General features: G+C 42.4%; 2 protein-coding genes across 7 annotated transcripts in view; one reads left to right on the top strand and one right to left on the bottom strand.

The window, feature by feature from the left end:
• The window catches only part of LOC103222034 (cytidine monophosphate-N-acetylneuraminic acid hydroxylase), a 355,392-nt gene that overhangs the window by 181,310 nt on the left and 158,292 nt on the right, over positions 1–15,790 (bottom strand). The gene's annotated exons all lie outside the window — the stretch shown is intronic.
• CARMIL1 (capping protein regulator and myosin 1 linker 1) overlaps positions 1,960–15,790 on the top strand; it is a 342,321-nt gene continuing 328,490 nt past the window's right edge. For 3 of the 5 annotated variants that reach the window (XM_007973527.3, XM_073005695.1, XM_073005697.1), the window contains exons 1-2: positions 1,961–2,448; positions 7,423–7,520. In XM_007973527.3, coding sequence (XP_007971718.2) covers positions 2,409–2,448; positions 7,423–7,520 — 138 coding nt within the window. In that variant the 5' untranslated portion in view covers positions 1,961–2,408. Of the gene's footprint in view, positions 2,449–7,422; positions 7,521–15,790 lie in introns of all 5 variants that reach the window. The other 2 variants (XM_073005696.1, XM_007973530.3) reach the window with 2 other exon arrangements.

Below are 15,790 nucleotides of genomic sequence, written 5' to 3' on the forward strand. Positions count from 1 at the left end.
ATGACTTTGATTTCCAAAATCAGTCATTTTACAGTGTTGCGATAGGAGATTCATTTGAATTCACTTCTTCAGAGATGCAGGAGCCAATCAGGATCCTGTTGCAGTGAAAATGATTCTTTTATTGAAACCCCAGCTTCCTTTAAAAGAAGCCAAAGAGTACTGAATTACAGAACTGCCATACAGCCTTCCCTTTATTCTTTCCATCACCCAGGCCACAGAAGAAAAAAAAAAAAAGACAAACTTTTGTTCTTATTTTCACAAGTTATCACATGGTTTGGAAACTTCAGGGCATTTCTGAAACTTCATTGGTATGTGCCAGAAAAGCCCTCCTTAATACACCCGGTTGAATGAAAGACAGTTTGAGATGTTAATTTCCATTTATTGCAGAAAAAAATACATTTAATGCATTAAGGAAATGTCTAGCTTAAATAAATTGCCCACTTTTGAAATGAATGGTTGGAGGCCTGAGGTCCAAAGCTCTAAAATCAGTTAACAAATGTTTATTGAACACCTGCTTTAAACTAGGCTGTTGAAGAAGTTCAAAAGTCTAAGATAAATTCCCACTTTCAACTCACCTACAGTCTAGGTGGGCAGAAAAAATCCAAACTCAGGGGACAATGCAAGAGTTAGATAGTAAAACCAGACAAATAGATAAACAATGAAACAAGACACTGTATGGTTGGGCTTAGAAAAGAGTGTTTCAGGCAATATATATTCTAGAGGCATAGGGATATTCTAGGCATATTCTAGAGGCACAGTAATCTGACAATCCCTGGAAAATATTCACAAAGAAGGTAGACCGTTGGGATGGGCTTGAAAACACAGATAAGAATCAGATAACCTTACAAGGAAGGAGGAAGCAAACGGTGAATCTGGCTGTAATAGAGTGGGGAGTGGGAGAGGTTAAGCAGGGTGGGAACGGGCCTGATTGGCAAATCCTTAGTGGTAAGGCCTGGCTGTGGGGCTGAAGATTATTCTAAGGGATCCAAGGTCAACAGCAGTGTTTAAAATTAGATTGCCAAGTGCATGGATTCCCTTTCCTTTCCTCCTTTTCTGTCCTTTAAAACCAGAACCTGATTAGACAGTCTGGGACATTCCTAGCTCTAGGCTAAAAAGCAGCGATTGAGGCAAAGTATTCTTGGCCCTGCAGTTGAACCTCTGGGGATGGAACTCAGGGAAGTCACAGGGAGTCTGGGCCCAGGTAGGATCAGACCTATCCACAGGCTTACTTAGGCTCCAGTGATTAAAGCTCAGCTTCCCGAATGTGCCCCGAGGATAAAAGAGACTTTTTTGAGTGAAAGGCATTTTCCAAGGCACTCTCAACGGGAATGGCTGAGATTGCGAAGTGCGGCCGCAGAGCACCCGCTGAACGCACACAAAAAAGTGTCTTCTCACCGCATGATTAGTGTTCACAGGTTTCGTCTAGCTCACCAGAAATGAAGAATAGCGCTGATGAAATGACATGTCACCGGGAGGGCTGAAAAACAGAAAGTGCGTAAGAGGGTCCCAAAAAGAACCAGCTTCCGTATAGACGGGTCTGCAAAATCTGCAGTCTCCTGTCCTCCGGGTCCCTTGGCCCGCCCCGAGGTGGGGACAAGGAATCGGAAAGCCTGGCTCAGCAGGCTCTCCTCCCTCGCAGCCAGCAGATGGCTCCCGGGCTCTCTTGCGCGCTCGCTCGCTCGCCCCCTCTCCAGACGCAGGGCTTTTGCGGTTTGGGAGGGAGGCTGCGAGGAGGGGCGCGGTGCCCGCCGCCGCCACCGCAGCACCGCGCAGCGTCTCTCCCGGGGGTGAGCCCCACGCTGGGGACCCAGCGCCCGGCCACCGGAGGCCGGCCTGGCACCCGTGCGGAGGCCGGCTCTCGCGAGGTGAGGAGGAAAAGCAAGAGGAAGAGAAGGAGAAGGAGGAGGGCCGGAGCTGCCCCCGCCCAGCCGGAGCCCGTCAGGAGCGCTAGGAAAACCTACTGCCCCCGCCCCGCGCAGCTCTCCCCGCCCTCTCCCACGCCTTCCGCTTTCACCTAGGGCTGTAGGTGCGGCGCGGAGACTGGGCGGGATCTACGCCGGCCCGAGCCGCGCCGGGGACCAGCGAGCCGGGAGGAGGAGCAGGCGCCACAGCCGCCCGGCGACCCGCGCCGGCTCGTAATCCTGTCCGCTCCTTATTCCGCCCCCGGGAACTGCGAGGAGGCGTCATGTAGCAGCAGCAGAAAATCTGCCTCGCATTGCAACTCTTTTTTTTTTTTTTGGTGGGGTGGGGGGCGCGCGGCAAAATTGTATCACCGCCCCCCTTTTCTTGCCCACTCCCATTTGCAAGCTGCATCTGCCTCTCTAAAAAAATTCAAGGTGTTCGGGGAAGGGCAGGGGGCCATAAATCAGAGTTGGACCTGCAATAACCCCCGCACCTACAGGGCAACCATGACCGAGGAGAGCTCTGATGTTCCCAGGGAGTTGATAGGTAAGATTCGCGCGGTTGTTGATTTTCCATCTTCCTCTGCGTACTCCTCACCTCCACCTCCCTTTCCACCTCTGCCTTCCCGTAAGTCCCAAGAAGTCTCGGCGCCCCTTAGGGCAGAGTGGTGTTGGGCAGGGTCACTGGGGGCGCTGGGAAGTTTGTTCCCATTCGACCGCCTTTAGAGCCAAGTGCAGAGAGGGAAGGCGTCTGGGAGGAATCGGGAGTCCTCGGGAGGTTGGTGGGAGGGGGGTCTCGACTGTGAGCCCTGGGAACCTCCTCCTGCCCAGACGCGGGGGTCCAGGTTGGTGGAAGAAGGGGGCGGGCCATCTTAGACTTGGGAGTTCTGCAAATGAGGGGAGCCCTTTACGGCGCCCAGCCCACTGCCCCAAACTCGGGAAAGTCCGGGAAAGCCTATCGGAAGGACAGGTGGAGAGCGCACAGTAGGTCGTCTCCGGCACGTGTCAGGCGCCTTCATGAAAATGCCCCGTGGGAGGTGATCTTCTGACACGCGGACTTCGGGGAGTGGGCGCTAGTCTGGTAAAATGACTGGGCCTGGCAAGGCGTGGCTTGGTGTAGTCAGCTGGGAGCGAAAGGGTTACAGGGCTGACGCAGACTCGGGACAGGAAATAGAGGGTTAATGATAAAAGCCTTATTTTAATAATGATTAACCTACCGATTCTCCCTACCGGCGATCTCTTAGGGAACCTGTGTGTGTTACCCTGTGCAGGGTGACCCATTGTTTGAGTACCTTGAGGTTTTTTTTTTTGGTGGTGGTGGGGGCGGCCCTGGTTAAGTCTTGGGGTTTAACTTAATTATCTGGAGGGTTAAAATGGCAGAGCTGAAATAGGATGGGAGAGTGTTCTGAAAACTTAGCGTTTAAGCATGTATATGTGGGTAGCATGTTGTATTGTAACAAGGTATGTGCGTCTGTGTGCAGATGTGTTTTGAGCCCTAGTGACCTATATTCCCTACTGTACCATTCTTGGCACACTACACAGCCTACAGCTCACAAAGATGATGTTTAATCGGTGCTGTCAACAAGCGGAAGTTCTGAGCACCCATTCATCTCCATGTGTGGAATTTGCCCCTCCGTTGTTCCTTTTAGCTAATAATACTTTGGAGGAATTTGTGTATGCCCTTCCATTGGTGACTGTTAACTCAGCAGGTAAAACTTGATGTAGAGAGGCTGTTGCTAGGTTTGTATGGAAGCCTCTACTTCTGCTGAATTACAGACAAACCTGAACTTTTACCAGAATTTACAGTATGAAGTTATTCACAGACACGCGGGCGCGCACAAACACACACACACACACACGCACACACGCACACACCTCTTACATGATTCCAGCAGGCCCTCTTCTCTCTCCCCAACCCTGTGGAGTCTGCATCTTTTGCTGGAGTGAGTGACCCATCAGCTCCTGGGAGGCTGCCACCTTTCCAACACCCCAAGCAAACGCCAGAGGCTCTGAAGATGCTTCCAGAGGTCCTGAGAATGAGTTCAGGGCAGGACTTGCCTGGCTGGTCAGGGGATAAGGATGGCTAAAGTGGGCGGCAGATTTTTAATTTATATAAGGAGTTGTCCTTGAGTCTGGAAATGGCAAGTATAGGTAATTACTTAGACCCAAGAGAAAGAGTGAAGGATAGAGTGGAAATAAGATGTCTGGGTTTCTATTCATGGTTCTCAAAAGGAATAGTTTGTATATTTTAAAAGTTGAATTTGACCTTTATCTTGAAATGGAATTTTTGTTTTTATTAAGTATTGCCTGTCATATATCTTTCAACAGAGTGACATATTATGCCTGATATGATTTTTCTGTACCTTTCAGTGGTCAAGTTAGGGTGGGATAGAATAAATTCCTACACCTGCTTTCCTCTAAATTCAAGTGCTCACGAGAGTTCTGCTCTGATCAATTCAAAATGGCGACCGTCCACATTAAAACCTCTGTGTTTTCCCTTAAGATTCCCTCAAGATATTTAAAAGGTGTTACAGACTTGGCTGGGCGCAGTGGCTCACCCCTGTAATCCCAGCACTTTGGGAGGCCGAGGCGGGTGGATCACCTGAGGTCGGGAGTTCAAGACCAGCCTGACCAACATGACGTAAACCTCGTCTCTCCAAAAATACAAAAATCAGCTGGGCGTGGTGGCGTATGCCTGTAATCCCAGCTACTCGGGAGGCTGAGGCAGGAGAATCTCTTGAACCCGGGAGGCGGAGGTTGCGGTGAGCCGAAATCGCACCATTGCACTCCAGGCTGGGCAATAAGAGCGAAACTCTGTCTCAAAAAAAAAAAAAAAAAAAAGGGTTACAGACTTTTTGTAGAAAAAATTTAAATGCAGAGAAGAATAAGAAGAATATATATCACTCCTATTACCACGTAGAGGTAGTTATTTTAAATCTTTGGGTGTATGATTTTCCAGTCTCTTTCCAGGTGTATATGTTCTTAAGTCAATTTCAGATGCCCATTTCCCACAATTCTTCTAGGGGAGGGAGAAGTGGCCTGTACTTGTTTCGAGTTCTGATAAGATAGAAGCTGTGTGAAAAACTCAAAGCGCACTGAGCTCTTCCACATGTTCCCTCGCCCCAAACATTCCACCTCCTTACTGTTCCTTGAACAGGCTGTGTTTTCTCAGGTTTCCATGCTGTTCTTTATGTGTACACTGTCTTTTTATCCCCGTTTTCACTCTTCTTTATCTCAACAGCTCTAAACTTTCATGGTGGTGTTTCCAAGAAGAAAATTTTGGTTACCCTTTAATAAACATATATTTGTTAAACTACATACTCCATTTAGTGTGTATAATCTAAAACACAAACTGAAACACACATTGTAAGTAGAAGTGAAAATTCTATTTTCTTCTTTCATCTCAATGGATTGTATTGTACATTCTACTTTGGAAACCAGAGGTCTTATTTCCTATGCTTTCAAGATTCAGCTCAGGGATGCCCTCCTCCCTGAAACCTTCGCGTGTTTCCGAATACATGATCCTATGCATTGTGTGTGAATTTGATTTATGACATCTGTCCGTGACCTCCACTAGATTGCAAACTCTTGTGAAATGCAAGGACCATCTCTATCTAGCACCTAGTAGCACACGAGAGGTACTGCTATGCATATTTATTTGTTGAACATGTGAATAGACCAAAATGATTATAATACAGAATACAGAGGTATGGGAGCATCAAGAGGGTACTGTATTTTGGAGGATAAGTCGAATATAACCAGGAGGACAATAGGGAAAGGGCATTCCAGGAAAAAGAATAATAGATACACAATCCTCGGGGTGTAAAAGATGAAGATATTAGGGATAATTGGATCTTTAGGTATGTGCTGAGAAGTCACACTGAAAAAAAATGTGAAAGACCTTGAATGGCATGCTATGAGTTTTGGGTTTATTCAAAAATGACTGCAACTCATAGACTGGGAGAGACATGATGAGTCTCGCAGTTTTGGAAGAGTCAATGTGATTATGGAGGTGATGGTGGGCTGATGGGTTAGAGGTCATGGACTTAGTCTTGGTGAGAGATTCTGAGGCCCTTACTGCACTCATGCCTAGGTGGTCAGGAGCTGTGGAGGAGGTAGATTTTAGGAGACTGACTTGCTGTCTGAAAGGAGTTGGAGATAAGCAGTTTCCAGCATCATTAGTGTCCAGAGTAGGAGATAATGAGTTTGATTTCAGACATGTTCATTTTGAGGTGCTCATGGGAGCCCTAGGAAGACTTTTTTCCACCACCATCTGAAATGTCAAGTCTCCAGATTTCTTCTTCTATTGCCTTTGACTACTTCTTGGGGGTATTGTGCTGTGATGATTTTGGAAGGACAGATGGCTGGGAGTGCCTTTCTTTGGCTAAATCATTTGGTATAGTTCTGGTTTATTTTTATTTTTTTGAGACAGAGCCTCACCCTGTCACTCAGGCTGGAATGCAGTGGCATCATCTCAGCTCACTGCAACCTCTACCTCCCGGGTTCAAACAATTCTCATGCTTCAGCCTCTGGAGTAGCTGGGATTACAGGCACGCACCACCACACCTGACTAATTATTTTTTTGTTTTTTAGTAGAGGCGAGGTTTCTCCATGTTAGCCAGGCTGGTCTCGAACTCCTGGCCTCAAGCGATCCACCTTCCTCAGCCTCCCAAAGTGCTGGGATTACAAATGTGAGCCAACGTGCCCGGCCCAGTTCTGTTTCGTTTTGCGGTATTCCCCAACCATCATGTCAAGACTTACTCATACAGGGTGCTAATATTTGTTTGACACTATGGTGAACCGAGAGGCTGCTGGGCCCCAGAGGTAACCAGCCAAGGGCAGAGGGAGTTTATGAATTCCTGTTGTGTTCTGCATGCAATGTAGTGTTTCATCATACTGTCCGACTTCACTGTTTGCTGTTTTTTGCTTTTTCTTGTATCTTATTTTCCAAACAAGATTATGTCATGCGTTGCATGAGCTGGTATTATGTCATGCTTTTATGTTTGCCTCAGCATATCAGTATACAGTATGAGGTACAAAGTAGGTGTTTATTAAATACTTGATGGGTGATAACCATCCAACTTGTCAAAACAGATAAAAAAGGACAAACAGGCACGGTAACTCATGCCTGTAATCACAGCACTTTGGGAGGCCAAGGCAGGCGGATCACTTGAGGTCAGGAGTTCAAGACCAGCCTGACCAACATGGTGAAACCCTGTCTGTACTAAATACAAAAATTAGCTGGACATGGTAGTGCGTGCCTGTAGTCCCAGCTATTTGGGAAGCTGAGACAGGAGAATCACTTGAACCCAGGAGGCGGAGGTTGCAGTGAGCCAAGATCTCACCATTGCACTCCAGCCTAGGTAACAGAGTGAGACTCTGTCTCAAAAAAAAAAAAAAACAAAAAAAACAGGCAAACAACAACAGTAAAAACAACCAAATATACTCCTCCAAATGCTTACTCCTCCCCAATGCTTTTTTTTCTTACTAATAACATAATGAAACTGTTCCTTTTTTTCAGAAAGCATAAAGGATGTTATTGGCAGAAAGATAAAAATTTCAGTGAAGAAGAAAGTAAAGTTGGAAGTTAAGGGAGACAAAGTTGAAAACAAAGTGCTGGTAAGTATTACTGTTTATTTTTATTAAAATGTCTACAAATGAAAGTGTCTTTTCATTGTTTAGATTACTTAATTTTCATGCAGCATTACTTCTGTGTTTTATATATTGTTCAAAAGTTCTGATGACCATTTTGTCTTAGGTTAATTGGAATATTTCTTTGTCAAAAGTTAAAAATAGGGTAATTTGAATTCTAAAGATCAAAGGCTTTTAGATTGTATTTTTGAAAATTGTAATTCCCCCCTATATTTAGATAATCTCTTAGAGTCTGTTTTCATAATATTCAGAGTTTGATGTTAAATGGAACTTTTTTATTTTGTGTGTGGTGGCTGATCCTATGACTTTATTCATAAAGTCTTATGGAGGAGTTTAAAAAGTTCATCTCATGTTAGTTTAATTACTTAATTAGATTTTCTCAGATGTTATATATGAGTCTATCTAAGGGGTGATGAACTAACAAAGCATTGTCATTTTACATAGGATGTTGGTGCTTTGGAGGGAAACTCCTGCTGAAGGCAGTACCTGCTAGCGTTGCGGTTAGACTTGGGGTTCCCTCCAGTTTGTGAAAGGAGATGCTGAGGGGCTGAGGGATTGGGCCCTGCTGCAGAAAACTTCTTAGAGAGGTGTCAGTGACAGAGTTGTACCTTTAGAGAGGTGAAAACATTTTGTGGTATTTTAATGGTTTCTAGGTTGAGATTGTGGCAAATCTAAATTTAAGCTTAGGTGGAAAGAATATTTTGATGGAGAGCATATTGTTTAACTTTTTAACATGGATATTTTCAAACATATGCAAAAAACAGAGAATAATATATCGAACCCTGTCTACCTGTCCTTCCCAGCTTCAACCATTTTCAGCATTTTACTAATACTAAATATCTTCCCCATGGTGGTGGTGGTGGTGGTGGTGGTGGTTGGTGGTGTTTTCTTTTTTTTTTCCTTTTTTTTTTTGCCTCTGGAGAATTTTAAAACAAATCTCAGGTATATGTTATTGAAAGAGAATAATTTTTTAATTTTTTAAAGTTTTTTGAGACAGGATTTCAGTCTGTTGCCTGGGCTGGAGTACAGTGGCATGATCTTGGCTCATTGCAGCCTCTACCTCCCGGGCTCAAGTGATCCTCCTACCTCAGCCTCTGAGTAGCTGGGACTATAGGTGTGAGCCACCATGCCTGGCTAATTTTATTTTTTGTAGAGACAGGGTCTCCCTATATTCCTGAGGCTGGTCTTAAATTCCTGGACTCAAGCGATGTGCCTGCCTCGGCCTCCCAAAGTGATGGGATTACAGGCATGAGCCACTGTGCCTGGCTGAAAAAGAATATTTTTAATATTCCATTTCTTCAAAGTTGCCAAAGAATTTGAAGTGTCTTTCTGATCACATCTGTCTTGAGAATCTTCTAAAATATCTAACCCCAGGATATGTGACTGTCTTTTCTTGTTAGTAAGGATTATGCTCGTGATGGATGACTTCTATTTCTATGTTGTCTGTATACACAAGTCAGGATGGTAAAGGCATTGAAGTGGGAAAACTTGAGTGGCTTTTGCCCAGCAACAAAATGTGCTTATGTAAACTGCGTGATTAAGTTATCAATAGAAGAAATGAGTGGTGCCATTGTTCTGTTTTATTTAGCTTCAGTAAACATGAAATTTCCTTAAGTTATGTTTTTCTCGATGTTGTTCAACAATGATTGTGTTATTGTTTTGGAAGTGGTAGTGTAGAGAAGAAATATTGTTTCTGTCATTTGCTTTTTTATAAATTTAAAGTAAGTTTCTAATAATGTAGTAATTTTATAAGATGAATCAACTTCTCTACAACTTAAATATCAGGTGTGGTTGCTATGACAGTCTAAAAAGTTGGGACTTGGTATTATTTGATATGGAAATTATTATTATGCTAAGAACAAACCCACATCATGAGTGCAATTTACCATGTTAAAATTTCAAAGACAAATTTAAATGTCCAATATAAAATTAGCACTATTTAAAAATAGTTATGATTAGTACTTAATTGTAAGTTTTTTGGCCTCATCTAACAGCTGAATTGATTGAAGTTGTAACCAAATTAAAAATGTATTTGAGTTTAAGCATTTATCTCCTCAAATATGGAATATAAGCAGTTTCTAGGAGCATGACCGGAACTCATTGTGGCTGTTACTTACTTGCATGGGCAGGAATTATTAACAGAAATACTCAAGGTCTGGCTTTCTTTGACAGGCTTCAAGTTAGAACAAGAAGATGTATGAAGTAATCTCAAAGTTGTGGATTTCTGAGTTTCTGAGTTTAGAGAAATTTAATTGCTTAATCCATTGTTAGCATACTAAAATGGTTCGTCAATGAGCTGGCTGAATGTCTACAATACGCTTTTTTGAGTTGTGCTTTTGTTACCTTTCCCCATTGCCCACTATTCATTCCTTTTCTTCTTATAAAAGTAGGAGTGTGCTGTATGTTACGTGGTTCTTTCTTCTTTAATTGAGTCTGTATACTATTTCTAGCTTGTCTTTTGTAGGGGGCTTACCTTCATCTTTCTATAATCATAATAGCTAATATTTCTAAAAATCTGTTTTTGAAGGCTAGTCAAGTGAAGCAGTGGGAGTGGAGGAAGAGCAAAGAAATCTATAATGAGTTGTGATCAATTAGTTGTAAACACCCCTACACTCAGACCAGCCATGATCATAATAGCTAATATTTATTAAACCCTGGCCAAGTGCTACAGACTATGCTGAGTACTTAATGATGCATTGCCTTGTTATATCCCCACTACAACGCTATGAGGTAGGCACTTTTTACATCTGCATTTTACAGATGAGGAAATTGAGATTTGGAGAGGCCAAAGTAAATTGCTTCACATCATTTGGCTAGTTAATAACAGCTGGGATTCCAACCCAGCTCTGCCTCATTCAGAGCCTATCTGCTTTGCCTCTGTGGTCAAAAAGAAAGCAGCCGTTACTTTGTTCCATGGTTGCTGACTTCAAACAATGATAGGGGAGATTTGGACTTTAGGGTCTCTCTGTCTTTGATTGACTGATTTATACGCTAGTTTAATATTTATTGAGTACCTGCTGTGTCCCAGGCACATGGTATATACAAAATAGTCCTAGTCTTTGACTTCATAGGACTCCAAGCTTACAATCTAGTTGGGGAGATAAACGTGTAGCCAGGCAGTGGTTTGAGATGTGCTATGGGTGGATGAATCGGGCCTTCAGGAGCATGGAGAGGAACTCCCAACTCAGGCCTGAGAATCAGGGAAGACTTCAGAAGGAAGATACGCTTATGCTGGCATTCACTGGATGAGCAGGAGTTAGCCAAGGGAAGAGAGTGGAGACATGTTCTGGACAAAGGGAACAGAATATGCCTGGAAGCCTGAGAGAGCTTATGTTAGAGAAACATACTAAGGTACAGCTGGGTAAGGCATATGCAGGGTAGAGAATGGGTAGGTGTAAAGCCTGAGTCCTGTCTTTGCAGTTGGGATATCAGGTGAAAGTTGGGACTGGTTAAACAGGTCTCTTCTTGCCACCTGTATGTAATGAAATATTAAGGCTCAGTGGTTAAGGGCTGTTAACCCGGGGTTCACACTGTTGCTCAGCAACTTTATGACAATGTTAAGAATCAGTTTTCTTTTTTTCTCTAATGAAACCTATGTTATAACAGTATCTATTGGTATGTGGTTGCTTTGCATATTAAGTGGAATTTATTTAAATACTGCATAGCACAGTGGCTGCATGCAGCAAACACCCAAAAAATGATAAAGGAAGAGGAACAAAGGGGTGCTTCATTCTGTTTTCTCCATGGTGCAGAAAATGCCACTCCTTCTGAAGCCCAAGTGTCCGCTGCCTCCATTGACAGGTTGAGGTCAGTTCACTATAAGGCCAAGAGGGTTTATTCATAATTTGTGGCACCTTATTAACAGGATAGAGGGCAACAGGCTGGATCTAAAATTCCTAAGGTATGCTCTCCTCAAATGAAATCAGAAATGCTAGATGTTCTGGGGCAAGAGTGTTCTATACTCAAATAAATTTGGCAATCAGAGTGTTAAAGATAAATCAGTTTCTTTACTGCATGAGTTTTCAGAGCCATTAATACACCCCTGTGCATTGTAAATTTCTAAGAATTGGATAAAGTATGCTGTTTTTTCCAAACTTATTTGGCCAGAGACCCTAATGACCATGGGCTAAGAAGGAACAGGCCAGAGATGATGCCTCTTGGGACAGTTAAGAAAAGATAGAACAGGCTTGAATAGGCTATCCATCATTCTCCTGAGGAATGGTCCTTTAGCCCATGTTTTTTAAAATCTATGTTGTGAATAGTTCCACTCTGAGCTACATTGACTTGACATGTCATATGTTGTTGAAATACCTTTCTCTGTTGTCTTTAGGGGATGTCATTAGAAAGTGATTCCATGTTTCTTTGACTCTTATTCCCTTGTCCCATTTGATAAATTAATCTTTACCCGATTTTTTATAGTTCTTGGAGTGTAAAAAATGTATTTTAACTCGTGTATTTTTTAAAATTAAACTTTTTCATTTTTAAATAACTGTAGGTTTATCTACAGTTATATCAGATAATACAGAGAGGTTATCTTATGCCCTTCATTTAGTTTTCCCTTTGTGCAAAATTATAGTATAATGTCATAACCAGGATACTGACATTGATTGATGCTGTAAAATGCAGATTTCCCCCACCACAAGGACCCCTAACCTTGCCTTTTTATAGCCATACCTAGCATTCCCCACTTCTCTGATCCCTGGTAGCCACTAATCTGTTCTCCATTTCTATAAATTTGTTATTTTAAGAACATTATATAAATGTACTTATATAGTATATGCCTTTTTGGGATTGGTTGTTCTTGCTCAGCATAATTCCCTGTACCTTTATCCAAGTTGTATCAGTTTAGCTACGGAGTACTTCATGGTATGGATGTACCACGTTTGGTTTACCCATTGGCTAGTTGATGGACATCAGAGTTGTTTCCAGTTTTGGGCTATTAGGAATAAAACTGATGTAAACATTTGTGTACAGATTTTTGAGTGAACATACTTTTCCTTGCTCTGTGATAAATGCCAAGGAATGCAATTGCTGGTTTGCATGGGAATTGCATGTTTACTTTTATAAGAAACTGGCAAACTGTTTCCCAGAGCGGCTGTACCATTATATGGTTCTACCAGCAATGTATGAGTGATCTAGTTTCTCCATATCCTTGGCAGCATTTGGCATTGTCTGGACTTTTTTTTCTGAGATAGGGTCTTACTTTATCACCTAAGCTGGAGTACGAACACAGCTCACTGCAGCCTCAGTATCCCAGGCTTCAGTGATCCTCCTGCTCAGCCTCCCAAGTAGCTGGGACTACAGGCGTGTGCCACCACACCTGGCTAATTTTTGTATTTTTTGTAGAGATGGGTTTCACCATGTTGCCCAGGCTGCTCTTGAACTCCTGGGTTCAAGCAAGCTTTCTGCCCTGGCCTCCCAAAGTGCTGGGATTTTTTTTTTTTTTTTTTTTTTTGGAGAACTACTAGTTGAAGGAAAAATAATGTCTGGAGGGAGCAAGAACCCTGATGACCTCTTGTTACCCACAGTTCTGCTGTTGCCTGTTTGGGGGAGAGGAATGTAGCACTCCTCTCTCCAGGATGGTGGACTTAAAGGGTATGGAAAGTCATTCCTAGTCTCCACTTTGGTTTTTTCTGTTTGATTTGGAATTTGGGTTACATCATCTTTGCCAACCCCTTGTTCTTCCACACCCTTCATAAAATGGGTCCATTCTTCTTAAACTGAGCGGGTAGGGGAAGTGGCATACAAATCGAACTGTTTTGTTTTGTTTACCTATTCTCTTTAAAACTACCCATCTGTTGTCCATTTGTTTTCTTTTGAAAAGTTAATCTGAAATCCATCCCCCTTACCTTTTTTTGAGACAGGGTCTCACTGTGTTGCTTAAGCTGGAGTGCAGTGGCACAATCACAGTCACGAGCCTTGCTCAAGTGATTGCCTCTTGCAATCACTTGAATTGAGCCTTGCCCAGTTCACCCTTTCGAGTAGCTGGGACTACAGGCACATGCCACCATGCCTGCCTAATTAAATTTTTAAAAAATTATTATTTGTTTATTTATTTATTTAGAGACAATCTCATTGTTTTGCCCAGGCTGGTCTTGAACTTCTGGGCTCAAGCGATTCTCCCACCTCGGCCTCCCAGAGTGCTGGGATTATAGGTGTGAACCAATGCGCCAGGCCTGAAATCCCTTTAACATATATATATATTTTTTACCTTGGCTATTTATTTATGGCTTTTGAACATCTTAATTAGGCTGGATTGGAATAACTGTAAGTTAACTTAAAAAAATGTTGAAAGGTATAGGGGTATTATTTTGGGCAACATGTATCCCTAAAATATTTTGGTGGCAGTGCTGTCTTTCATTAACATAAAGTATAAACTCTATTCTACCTGCTTTTTTTAAGAGGACATGAAAAAAAAGTACCTCTCATATAGAAGTTTTGGAGGTATTTGGCCTACTTAATCAGTCACAAATCATTTTCAGTCTCAGATATTCTGCAATATGGAAACTATTGTTCTTTTTCAGTAGGCCATACTCATTTTGCATGGCCAGTCTGCTTAATGCTTTTCTAGTTCGCCAGCCTCTAGTACCTAACTTGATTCAGCAGCATGACCTGTGCCATAGTCACTTTTCAGACAAATATTCATGCTGAAATTTGTGTTCAGCTTCTTTAAGGCAACATCAGCCTTGGCCAATGGTTTTCAGACTTAGTGCCTGTTTAAAACATTTTTTTTTTTTTTCATGGAACCCCATAATGTAGTAATGTTTTGGGATTGTATTTTGTGAGTTCATAGTTAAACTTATAATAGTGTAAACCTAATCACTGATTTCAGTGAGGCTGTTTTAATGAACACAAATTAGAAATAGAAGGGGAGATTTGGTTTTTGCTCTGGTTGCAGTGGAATAGAGAGACTCCTGATTCACCAGTTAAGCAGTACAGATATCACAGTTTCTAAAATAACTAGTCTTGCAATCTCAGGATGCTTTCCAAGTAAATAGAGATGGCAGGGGAAGCTTCATTCTGAGATCTGCACGAAAGTGGGTTATCCTGGCAGCACAATATACCTCGTAGTTGTTCTCTGGTATGTAAAATTTGGTGTGACACATCTGAGTGTGTGCGTGTTGGTGTTTTATTCCAGTAGTTAAAATAGACATAAGCCAAATTCATATAAAATGTTTGTAGACTGCAATGTCTTCTGAAGAATGCTGTCAGAAAATCATTATTCTAGGCCCCCAGGTTTATATCCCTCTGTGAGAGGCTCTTGTACCAGTTGTTGGGTAATTTGAACAGTTCCCTTTGTGGTACCATTAGGAGTCTCAACTTTTAAGGATCACTTACAATTCTGTGCATAGGTGATTTTCAAAGCACCTGGGTGAAGTTACATGGCTCTAGAAAATTGAGCTTTAGAAAACAGCAACAACATTGAAACGGTCTTTGGGAGTGAGTTATCAGAGAACATGCATTGTTGCCAAGGATCCTGGCAAAAATTCTGGGAACTTCAAAATAAAAGAATCCATATTTGAGCACTTCACAATTTACCTGAACTGAACACTGGATTCAGTTCCTACCTGTTTCCACTAATCTCTGGGCAGGGCCTGGGGGCAGACTCTGGCCCTGGGCGTGCATTTTCAGGAGGCAGTTCTGGCCGACTTGAACTTGTTACCTGAGCTGCATTTATGTTCTCCTCTCTCCTCATCTGCAACTGCCCCAGTTTCTACTGTAGTTAGGATAGGCGAGTCAAATGACCTTGGGCAAGGAAGCCAGTTGAACATATACCAGGCTCGGTGTAACTTTTCATTGTTCTAAAAAGATACTCTTTTTCCAGTCTCTGGGATTTAGCCACCCTTGGACCAGAGCAGTTAGGTATACCCTGAGAGGGGAGGAAGGTAAGTGAGGAGGGGAAGTAGGAGAGTAGCATGAAAGGGACATTGTGGACATTAAGGAGCCAGGAAATCTAATCAAAATATGTAATGAATAAGGAGATCTCTTCTTTTTTCATAGTTATAAAATAGTTACAGAGAAAATAAAGACTTTAGTAAAAGGTTACTGTAACAATTTTAGGTTTCATTTCATTGGAAACACTCTTAATATCTTTGTTAACATAGATTAAAAATGAAGCTACAATCTGAACGATAAAAGATTTTTGTTCCCTCTCTTATCCCCTCTGCTTTGTAAAATGCTTTTATTTTTTGTTTTAAATAGAGTATAAGAATTTGGACTGGTATATACGGGGTATA

The sequence above is a fragment of the Chlorocebus sabaeus genome, chromosome 17 (assembly GCF_047675955.1).
Source record: "Chlorocebus sabaeus isolate Y175 chromosome 17, mChlSab1.0.hap1, whole genome shotgun sequence".
Lineage (NCBI taxonomy): Eukaryota > Metazoa > Chordata > Mammalia > Primates > Cercopithecidae > Chlorocebus > Chlorocebus sabaeus.